The sequence below is a fragment of the Wasmannia auropunctata genome, unplaced genomic scaffold (assembly GCF_000956235.1).
Source record: "Wasmannia auropunctata unplaced genomic scaffold, wasmannia.A_1.0 LD336103.1, whole genome shotgun sequence".
NCBI lineage: Eukaryota > Metazoa > Arthropoda > Insecta > Hymenoptera > Formicidae > Wasmannia > Wasmannia auropunctata.
In genome coordinates, this window is record NW_012026787.1 from 1521635 (window position 1) to 1533052 (window position 11418).

Consider the following 11418-nt stretch of genomic DNA (forward strand, 5'->3'; position numbering starts at 1 on the left):
GATGTGTATAAGAGACAGCCATTCAACTTTTATTCAGAACATTTTTTTCTATCTCTCGTAGTTTTGATGATATTCGCATTGAAAAAATAAAACCGATTTTTTTCCAAGGGATGTTTCATTAACGCGACTCAGCACGAATGCAAAAATTGTAGTATCTTATTTTTGTCTGTAGTTTAACATATCCAAAGCTTATTGAAATCGGAGGGGGACACTTCCGTGTGTTCCCCTGTGAGAAAGATCGCTAGACCATTTGCTACATATATAAATATATATTTACCGATAGCCAGACTGTGATCCCACCAATTGTAAGAACACTGGTAGAACTTCAAGTCGTGATTATCCGCGATTACCTCTGCATAAGGCGGCGCGCTGACGGTCCATGTTCCGAGATAGATCAGCATCACCAGCAGGATGGGCACCATCCACTGCAGCAACTGTTTATCCGTCAGTTTAACCTTGTGGGCGCTTTTCACTCGATACGTAAGCGAAACTCTGCGGAGAAACGATATTTATTCGATTTATTTATTCACTATTACGATCGTCACAAAAATCGAATTGCTGAATATATAAACGGTCTAAATTTAGTTGCAGCAAATTTACTAAAGTATAGCAGTACATTTATTATCGACCTCTCTTGAAAAAAAGACCAGTGATTCTACTTTGAAATCAAGAATCGCTTCATTTCCATCACTTAAGTCCACTTTAATGCTACAAATATTTCAAAGCGTTTGATTGATCAACCAGAAGAAAGAATTTTACTAATTAATCAATTAAAGAACGCTTCAAAACATTTGTAGCATTAAATGGACTGTAGCCTAAGAAACTTTCTTGATAGCAACAACTTTTACATTGTTTTACTCGGAACCTATAACAGTGCGTACTTTTAACGATTTCATAGCGACCGTGCTTTATCGTAGTCGCTTACCGCCAGGTTTTCATCAACAGTGCTGTATACGAGACGCAAAATCCCATATGTCTCGTCCATTTTGTGGCGATGCACGAATACATATCGAGAACCGGGAATATAGCGGCCATCTACAGTGGATGAAAACTCCTGATTAGTATACTCGTACAAACGGAACTTGAGAGAAAAGAATAGAGTGCTTCTTTCGACCTACCTCGAGATACATCAACGCGCAGCCCAGAAGCGTGATAGACAAGAATATCGGGGAAGCGACTTTGAATACCTTTAGTTTACGATGCTGATACATGTACGCCACCAGGACGATGGTGCCAAACGCGCAGAAAATTGAAACAGCTAACAGCGAGATTCTTAAAAAAAATAACACAATTAAAATAACGACATCAAACGATAAGATAAAAAATATGTCGGGGAAACTTGAAAATACCTAAACGGCCAGTTGTACGTCGCCAAGCAAGGCTCGGGGCCTTTACACCTGGCGCATCCCGGTGCGCAACGCAAACATAGAAATACCTTCTCGTAAGAGACACTCTTATTCTCCCTCATTTCCTTCCACGCGGCTGTAATATACGAGTGAAGGATTAGATAATGTACGACAAACGAAAACTAAATAACACAACCGATTCGGACCTTCCACGAGGATCCCATCGAAACCAGACCGATGATGACTGACGCTGTAAAAGCCTTGCCGACACTTACACACGTACGCGCCTTTCGCCCAACCGGCGCCCACCCCGTTTGCGTTCACTCGATTGCCGGGCCCCTGATACACACACTAAATAAAAAAAATCATAGCTTTCGTTTTTTACGATTTTCTACACGAAGAGTAATATGTTATAGCTTACGAAATTTACGACATTTACTTGCGTGGTATCGGTATGACACTTATGAGTACCCTTAAAAAAGGCTATCTGATTGCCTGAGGCGGTCTCGAGCCCATCGTTACGGTTTTGTATCGGGGCGTCGCACTGATTTACCTCCAACCCGCTTATATCGATATCCATGCTGATAAATTCCCTCACTCTTCAACGAAAAAAACGATCGAGTCGGTTAGAGCGTACGTAGTTTAATTACGACAAGCGAGCGTAATTAAATTGAATTAAACAAATTTTTTTCATAAGTGAGAGCTGTATACCAACCCGGGTTGGACGTCTGGCGGTTTCACGTTGACGCTATACGAGATGAGCCAGCGGTGAGTCTTGCAGGAGAAGTACGGGATGGTCCACCAACCCCTGTAGGATTCAATCGGCGGTGACTGCATGAATTTCGGTGACCTGGGATCAACACGCAAACGCCACAAGCCGCCATAGAAACTTCGACATTTCTTCTGGTGAACACGTTTCTTTCGTGCAACGAGTCGTACTTCGCCCGGCACTTCACGGTCATCCCGGTATCGTTGTGGCCGTTCGATCGAAACGGCGACTACATGGTTTCTCAAAGTCTTGCAAAATCGCGAATTCACAATCGTCCGCGAGTGTCTATCGAGTTTCTATGACTTGACGCTCGTACGGGATGATGAGGGATGATGAATGATCGTGGAGCGCCTACAGGACCAGCGCGATTCTCTTCTAGCCAATTGTTTTGGACACATATGGATCTGTCCACCGTTATTATCTGGACATTTTTCATGAGTTTACATCTAAAAATTTGACTTTGGTATAGTTAGGTATATAAACTTAAAGATAAAATATTTATTATAATATTTCTTCGTTAAATATTATGCGCGGTTACATTTTTAAAAACGTAAGATTAATATTCCTCAAATCTAAATGAATTAAAGTTGTTTGATATAGTTGTTTGATATTATATGATTTAGAGCAATTCTCGCGCAATTCTTCAGAAAAGCATAACGTCATATCGTATCTAAATTGAATACATTAATTAATTAATTGATTAATCTATTAAGATAAGCATATTGATTTCTTATTAATAATAATACTTTTTTGGCATCTGGACGAAGAAAATATGACAAATGTATCGATATAATTAATAAGAATTATATTGGATTTGTAATAAACCTTCAAAATATATTTTATTAAAGAATTTATAATTTAAACGTCTTAACTTCGAAGCACGTAAAATATGGTACGTAATTCTTATTTTAACTTCCCATCAATGGATGTTTTCTATTTAGTGACACAAGTCGACATAAACGTTGTATTTTTCTTGATATGAAGTTTTTAATGAGTCACAAAGATAGAACGACACTGCACGGTATGCCGACTTGTGTCACTAAATGGGAAGCACCTAATAAAATCGAACTTGTTCTTGTGGACAGACCCGTATCTTTTATTTTTATAGTTCATCGCGATAGAAGAGAAAGACAATATTTTAAGCATGAACGTGACAGGGTGCGAAATAGGTGCTGACAAGGTGCGTGTGCGTGCATGCGTGCTAACATTTTTTAGGAAGAAATACAGAATAATCTCCCAGACAGCACGCATGTCCAAAAGTAGGGCATAAAACATTTCAAAGACATCGTTTAAACGTCTTATAGACATCGTCGCACGTTTTTAAAATGTCTTCAAATCGCCTTTGAAAGGCATATATGGCACTTTTGGACATGCGTGCTGTTGTATGCTATCTGGATCGTTATTGATACAACTGAGATTCTTGTGAGAAGAAAACGATGTTATAAAAAATATAGATATCAGAAACGTAAAACAGGTTTTCTTTACGCGAGATTCTATTTTCAAGAAAATCAAAGAGATAAAAAATAAAATACACATAAAAAATCAATTCTTATTGTTCTTATTGATTGAATAGAATTATCATCTTTTCAGTAAGTGTATCGCCCGTAACGAGCCGTCCTATATTGACACTCAATGGAAAGACGAAAGATTTCAGAAAGTTTGGCTTCTGCAGATGCACAGTTGTGCAAGAGAGTATTGCGAGCACATGACGAGCCGCAAACCTTAATCCGGCGCTGCTGCCTGCGTTCTCGAACCACGGCAAGTTGGGATCCGGTTGCGAACCGGGCTGTACCGCATGACTCTCAACCTTGGTGGGCTCGCCGACACTCCCGGGACTACGTTTCAGCCACACCGCGGTGATCACCGTGCCGGTGGATGCGTTGAGCGCGATCACTCGCGCCTCGACAGCGTCGTCCACCGATACGAGCAGGGACTTGGTCAGGGCGTCTAAAAGAGCTACGGCAATTCCGTTAGTGGCATCTTTGGCCGTACATCTCGGCCGTGTTCAACGATCACTTTCGGCACGCGCGTTGCTCGCCACGCGCAACAGGTGCCGCCAATTAAGCGAACAGGTAGAGTAATGGAACTAAATTGAGGGCACTAATTCCGGATCATTTGTCATGCTTGAATTACTTTTTCCTCGTTAAACAGTGCACATTCAAATATTTAATCGTTTGTCGTGTTCCTGGGGAGAAGAACGCAATCTCCCTTACAACGATCCGAAATTAGTATTCCTCACATTGCAACCCTGACTCACCGTTACGGTGCGCATCGCGCATCGCTTCAGCAGCCCCGAGATTCCGAAGCACCATAGCGGTCATGTCGGCCTTCTGACGCGCCGTGTCGTAACGCCGCGGGTCCAGGGCGACACCAGCCGGAAGAGACTTAAATCCCGCCGTGCTGACGCAAACCTCGCCCAGAGAACCCGTCGATGCCGCCTCTATCACATCCAAGGCTTCCTCGATGGCCGCCTTCGAAAAGAATCGGAAAATAGCGCGTCAGAAAAAGATACGCGAAGAATCGCTCATATAGTAATCTGCGTATTATAGGCTGTGTTCGTTTTGGCGCTTACAGCGCTCACAATATCATTTCATCCTTGTTTATCAAATGTTAAACAAAGACAAATAATGCTTATAAGCGCTGTAAGTGTCAAACTGAACGCAACCATAGTCGAGCGAAATAAGCATCGATGAGGACAAACCCGTTTGGAATCGATGTCGTCACGAGCGGTCGTCGATAGAGACGGCGTCGAGGATGAATCGGCCTTCGTCACCGCCATCATCGTCATCGTTGTCAGCGTAGCAGCGAGTAGGACCGAGAGCCAGGACTCGCCCATCCCGCGCCCTGGTCATTTGTTCTTGTAACGAAAACGAAAGCTCCGCGGTGTTGATTTATTTAAAAGTAATAATATTCATCAAAGAGGTAAGGTAAGGTAATTTGGTAATATCTCAAATTAACGTCTCTCCTCTGCCTCATATTGGTATAAATTAATTACTGTACATATAAAGTAAGAAATATTGCAGACAGCTGTGACAAGTAATTTTCTACAACCCTACTGAAATTCGATGGTAGGGGAGGTCGTTATGAGACTCTCGCTCTCATCGTGTATCACCAAAATGTCTTACTTCATCGCAGTTTAATCTCACCTCCCGCGGTGACATTCAAGTGGCGGCGGATCCGCGACCCTCGCTCGTAATGGGCCGCTCGTACGCCCTCGCCGGCGATCGTCCGGGCATATTTCCGCCTGTAATCCTTCAGCCCTCTCGATTTTCCATGGGAGATACGTCGCAGGTAAACGCTGTCGCGTCGCCTACGTCGAGAAACAGATAACGCAAAACGATAGACGGTACGCTCTATTCTACAGTCGCGCGTCGCCATCCGAACGCGATCGATTACAATTGATCTTTGGATTAATTAGCCGGACTAATTAGTCGATAAAAGACTAAAGGAGACGCTCTCCTCCTGCTCTTCCTCCTCTCCCTCCTCTCCTATTTCCCGTCGCGCTGGAGAGTATTTTGCTATTTTAAAATCGAGTAGAACGCACGCCTCGAACAGCCTCGACAGCGTCGGGAATATTACTGGCACTGTCGCTATCGGCGGCCTGGTCGCTCGATTTCGTCTCGTTTTCTCGGCGTATCGTAAAATAGAATGGCAGGTAGAGGTATAGGAGAGTCCATTTTCCAGCGACTTACCCAGCCTTTGACAAGCGACACGTGAGGTTCGCTCAACCTTGAATAAACCTCGATAATCCCTTCGACCCCTCGGCCTCACTCGTGCCCGCATGGTCATCTCGGTTGCGCCGCGCGATCGTATATGTCAAACAAGAGGGAAATGTGTCGCTTTTTCCTTTGGAAAGTATTCGAGATCGGTTGCGACAGAGAGGGAGAGGGAGAAAGTTCGTTAGCGTGTGTGCTCGATTAAAAAGTACATGCGACGTACAAAACAAAACGTGTGCGATCGATTAAAAGAGAGACGCGAGGGGGATGCGAGAGTCTCGCTCGTGTAAGTCGCCGTTCCGATCGGTTCGAAATCGATACACATGAACGTGTCGTTTCGGCCATCATCTGGGTGGCAACCGACGTCGACGGTGCGACATCTCGTCCAATCCAACGGTCGATTCACAGAGATAATAACGCGTCCGTTATCATGATTTACAGTATTTTTCTGGCGCGACGAGGTCGCATTGTCCATCCGTTGGAGACGGGCGCTGTAGCGTCAGTAGAAAACGATCGATGCAGCCACTGGCATGGTACAGCTACCCCCAGAACCCGCCATGTCCTCATCTCCCCTCTCTCTTTGGAGTCTCACTTTCCTTTCGCGTCGTATCTCTCTCGGACTATCTCCCGATCTCCCCTTCTCTCTCTCTCTCTCTCTCTCACCCTTTCTATTTCTCTCTATCTGTCTCTCTTCTCCTAACTTTATTTTACGCGCTACGCCAAACTAAACTGCATATCGGGAGTTTAGTCTGCAATCTACCATTCGTAATTTACGCTTATTCACGCTGCTCCTCTCCGTAGCATTTTGTGCGAATTTATTTCAGTGCGATTCATACGATTTTATATGAATAAAGTTTTAAATACATTTTATGATCTGCAATTCGTATCAAATTTCAGGATAGGATTTTATTTATAATTTTAATAAACATTTATATGCATTTTAATATATATAATATATAATATATGTTATATTTTAATTCTATAAATGTTTTTCGTATTGCACGACGCATAGAATTACAAATAGAATTCTACCCTAAATTCCGACACAAATTATATTAGATCATTTAAAAGGCGAGCTTTTTATTTTGCACACACAAAGCAGAAACTTACACGTAGAAATTGCACGAAAACGTATCCGTACGTAGTGAGTCGAAGCTACTCGTGAACGGCGAATATTTCCATTCATTGGAACCATGACACTCCGTTGATCACTGAAATATTAATAATATAATGCTCACGCACGTACGCACACGTGTATTAAATATAATATGCACATATGTATTCATCGCGACCATCTATTACGACGTCTACGAGTGATCACTTTCTTTTTTTTTTTTTCGAAAAATCGATAAATCTGAATATTGACAGTTTTTACTGTGCGTATGTATGTGTGTATGTGGGTGTGTGTGTGTGTAATTTTAAAGTTCAAAATACGCCAGAGTTTGTTTGTTGTTTTTAGCAACTTTGTCATATTTTTATATTTATATTTTGCAAAAGACAGATTACATGACGAACGCCACCGAGAAACCGGGAGGTCGCGAAAGTTTCATCATTTCGCCAGATTCTCTCCGCTGCGAAATACCGTGAAATCAAATACAATCAACAATATATATCAATATATATATCAATCGACTTAGAAAAGAAAAAACAAACGATATCAATGTGTGCAAAATGGCGTGTTATATATATACATAAAGTGATGCGCGCGCGAATAATTTTTATGGGACTGATCGAAAGGGAAAGCCCACGTACGGTTTTAAAGCGTAATGTTTTCAAAAATGTGGTGTGTTCTCCTGTTCATCTTTCGTGAATGTAATTCATTATGTAACCCGGATATAACGCGACAAAAACGCGTCGGAAAAATAAAAACGTCGTCGCGGCAAAGCGGCAGAAACGTGTAGCAGAGTCGAAGAAGGCGCAGGATTGTGGGATACGTTGGAACGCGGATCATGTCCAACGGACAGTGGATAATCGCCCCACTTACCCTCGGCATTTAACGCACCTCGCTTCCCGCGTAGTGGAGACGCGCGCGAAGCGGGAGATCCAGAGGGACGATTAACTGACGAATTGACTGGAGGAAAACGCACGAGATTTATCGGCGCGACGGCCCCGGCAGCGCGTACGATGACGGGGCTATGGGATTATGATCAGAGTATACGAAATATACACGAGGTATCCACGAAAATCCTTTGTCCGATGCGAGCGAGGTCCAAGCGGACTGGATTTGCTCGTGACACGACGAGGACTCAGCTGTATCGCCGGGACCGGAGCCGGGGTCGGGGTCGGGGGTCACCCCGTCGTCGGGGCGTGCGCCCTTCGCGCGAAATCAAACGTCGTCCTCGCCCTGATACGTTCACAACACGACGCGGGAGAGAATACTTATACATGGAGACGACGGCCGAGATGTACTGGGGATGACTAAGTCAGTCAAGAGGAAATCATTTAGCGCATTAATCAACATGTCGGTGTTTTGCCGATCTTCGACGGGGAAACGATTCGATTGTCTCGCGGTGATTCCTCGACTCGATCATCTGGCGCGTATCCGTCGTGCGAAACTGTGGACGTACTTCTCGCGCATGTCATCCCCTTTATTCTATTGGAAATAGATGTAGGTTCAGCGCGGGCGCAACTCTCTCTCTCTCTCTCTCTCTCTCTCTCTATCCCTCTCCCTCTCCTTCCCTCTTTCCCTCCTCTGTACAAGAAATAAAATTCGAATCGCGCTGCGTTGCAGATGTCGAAAGACGATCAGCGATCTTCGATCGATTCGCTCGTACTCGATCTCACAAGTTCGACTGGGGCTGATCTAAGTGACAGAATCGTTGTGGTAAGCATAAAATAGAGAGATATATATGTTGCGTTCCCTAAGATTTTAAACACTGCGATTACATTATTCAATTTATTTAAAAAAAAACAATTACAATTTTGTGGATAATTGAAATAAGATACGTGCGCCAAGTCTACTTTCAGGCAAAACAAAACATTGTGCTAAATTCTCCAGCATGGCGACCGTCATCACTATTGACGTTAAACTATCGCGATATAATGATCAACCATGGGGCTTTCGACTCTCTGGAGGCGTGGACTTTACTTTTCCTTTGACTGTCGTTAGGGTAAGATACATTTTATTAAGTAATATTTGAATTTAACGATAATACTCAATGAGACAAATTACTTATGATTCTTTGCGATATACCTTTTAATTAAAATCCAATTAAAATCTAAATCTAATTACGTTGCTGCAATAGGCGTTCGAGACAATTATTTTCGATTGAAGTGATTATTTAAGTGATAAATTTTTCTTTTTCCACTTTATCATTATCATTAAACCCGCTTGTGCAATCACAAGGTGACGATCGGGGGCCTGGCCGATACAGCTGGTCTGCAAGCGGGCGACGTGGTGATCCGCGTGAACGAAGAGCCGATAAGTCAACTCACACACGCGCAAGTTCACGATAAGCTCGTCAACGTCGGCAACGATATCGTTCTATCTGTTATACGAAGTCACGAGATCGCGCGGCGACAACAGGGGCAATAATGGGCATCCCATTGCTGACGGATGGCCTTATACTTCACGAGCTCTCAAACCTAACGTCGTCGCGGCGGTGTAGCGCGCAGAATAAAAGTGGAAAAGTCCAGCGCACATGGTATCGCGATGCGAAGACGCGAGCACGAGTTGTAAAACGAGACGAATGGAATAAAATTGATGGAAAATACCGACGAAGGTGAAGAGATTTTTAAGCTGCACATGTGCTTGTGCTTATAGCACGCCTTGGCCTGACCTCATCGCGACGCGCATCTGGCACGCATCAAGTCGCGACAATTTCAAGGCCTCAGGTCGCGACAATGTTGCGAAACTGTGTCGGTGATCGGTCCACGTGATCGAGCGCAATTAGACAACTATCGATCGGACGCCCGTTGCGTCCTTAATGGGCCGTCATTTTTAGTCGCAATTAAGATCCGCAAACAAATTCTTTCCTCCTTCCAGTAATGTGATTAGATAATACGATCGGACGAACGACGTATTCAAGAGGGAGCGCGATGGAGAACACACGTTACATATATTCACATAATTTATTTTCGTTTTAATATATTAGATATTGTTTATAGAATATATATGTATATTATATATACACATATACATATATGCATATATGTGTACCACACACACAAACACACACACGCGCGCGCGCACGCACGCACGCACGCACGCACACACACACACGTACGCACACGCACGTACGCGCGCGACATACGACACACACACATACACACACGCGCGCGCGCGCGCATATATATATTATGTATATATACATGTATATATGACTCGCGCTATAATCATTATCGTAACTCGACGTACACGCCATTTCGCAATATAATTTACACAAAAATTACTGTACAATATATATTAGCCGTTTCTCGCTCTCTCTTCTTTCGAGCATACATCCGCGCTGCAATTACACATGCACACAAGGAAACTTTATCACACTTGTTACATTTTTCATCACTTTTACCCCGCGTCTTATCGTTCTCGTCGTCGTCATTTGGGAGGGGACGCAGGACCAAGTATCAAGCTTGTATTCAAATATTATTAAAGTAAAAAAAAAAAAAAAAGAAAAAATCACTTCAAAGATTGCAGAATTGAAGGAACATATAAGAAGTCACGCGCTACGATTATAAGTAACGATCACACATTGCGATCACTAAATGCCTAGACTGTTTTCGTCTTCTCAGAGCCGTGGTATGCGCGTTTTGTGGCGAATCTATCGGGTGCGAAATTGGATCCTTATCGTCCGTCTGCGCGTACCAATTCCGCTTTCCATGTATGATATGATGGCTATACCGGATATGAGGGCTATCCCCTTCCGCAGCGACTATCTAATGATATGCATGTCCCTCATTCTTGAGTTGTAGACAAATGTCGTGCAATGAGTTTAACGAATATGTATTCTATAACTTTGAGCGCACATATCTGACGGAGGACACAAGGGTACACAGGTGCGAGTTTACACCATCGATCTTTGCCGACTTATAACTCGATTCCAAATTGATCAATTTCAATCTAATCTTTTTTTTAGAATATAAGAAAGAAAGAAGAGATCTGATGATGATATTATAAAAGCCGATAAAAAAAATGATAAAAGAATGAAAAATTGATTTACGGTTGGTCGATTTTGAAAAAACGATCGATTTGAAAAAATCGAGATGCAAATGTGCACAGTGCGGTCGAAGAGTTAAGTGTTAGCAGAGATTAGCGAAAACGATAGAACACAAATTCATCGATAGAATTTTAAATCTTATTACCTGTTTGTACAGTTTATTTTACTGCGAGCTTTAAAGTACAACAAAGATAGATGTTACGCAAATATTTGTCGTTTATCGCTTATATAATAGTTTTTGTATTATCTATTTCTCTAGCGATACAACAGCTCTAGGCGAAGACAAAAACGGCTGTGGGAAAGAAGGTTCGAGATCGATTCCAGGAATCCAAAATCTATTTTTGTAAAAAGCAAAGCAACTGACAATGAGAAGCCCGACTTCTATCTGCTGCTATTAATTAATTCACTAATTAATTAGCACGCGTAACAGG

General features: G+C 42.8%; 2 protein-coding genes across 8 annotated transcripts in view; one reads left to right on the forward strand and one right to left on the reverse strand.

The window, feature by feature from the left end:
* Positions 1-8073, reverse strand: part of LOC105457581 (probable G-protein coupled receptor CG31760) — an 18304-nt gene extending 10231 nt beyond the window's left edge. For 2 of the 5 annotated variants that reach the window (XM_011702355.1, XM_011702328.1), the window contains exons 1-13: positions 7816-8073; positions 6942-7042; positions 5262-5425; positions 4817-4972; positions 4373-4586; positions 3837-4071; positions 2062-2154; positions 1786-1945; positions 1553-1697; positions 1350-1482; positions 1119-1272; positions 926-1035; positions 278-492 (exon numbers count right to left, since the gene is read on the reverse strand). In XM_011702355.1, the coding sequence (XP_011700657.1) occupies positions 278-492; positions 926-1035; positions 1119-1272; positions 1350-1482; positions 1553-1697; positions 1786-1945; positions 2062-2154; positions 3837-4071; positions 4373-4586; positions 4817-4951 (1594 nt within the window). In that variant the 5' untranslated portion in view covers positions 4952-4972; positions 5262-5425; positions 6942-7042; positions 7816-8073. The remainder of the gene's footprint in view (positions 1-277; positions 493-925; positions 1036-1118; positions 1273-1349; positions 1483-1552; positions 1698-1785; positions 1946-2061; positions 2155-3836; positions 4072-4372; positions 4587-4816; positions 4973-5261; positions 5426-6941; positions 7043-7815) is intronic. The other 3 variants (XM_011702345.1, XM_011702336.1, XM_011702364.1) reach the window with 3 other exon arrangements.
* A 471-nt stretch (positions 8074-8544) lies between these two features.
* Positions 8545-9548, forward strand: LOC105457601 (PDZ and LIM domain protein 3-like). Of its 3 annotated transcripts, none has more exons than XM_011702376.1 (3): positions 8545-8655; positions 8788-8941; positions 9178-9548. In XM_011702376.1, the coding sequence occupies exons 2-3, from the start codon at positions 8831-8833 to the stop codon at positions 9364-9366; spliced, it is 300 nt and encodes a 99-aa protein (XP_011700678.1). In that variant the 5' UTR covers positions 8545-8655; positions 8788-8830; the 3' UTR covers positions 9367-9548. The 3 variants fall into 3 exon arrangements, with proteins under 3 accessions (XP_011700678.1, XP_011700686.1, XP_011700696.1); XM_011702384.1 differs by having other exon boundaries at positions 8799-8941; XM_011702394.1 differs by having other exon boundaries at positions 8830-8941.
* Positions 9549-11418: the final 1870 nt, after the last annotated feature.

What these genes read in the sequence shown, in the direction of transcription:
- LOC105457601 (XM_011702376.1), top strand. Translation starts at nt 8,831, where the DNA reads ATGGCGACCGTCATCACTATTGACGTTAAACTATCGCGATATAATGAT. An exon ending in TTCCTTTGACTGTCGTTAGG is followed by an intron (nt 8,942 to 9,177) that starts GTAAGATACATT and finishes TGCAATCACAAG; the next exon opens with GTGACGATCGGGGGCCTGGC.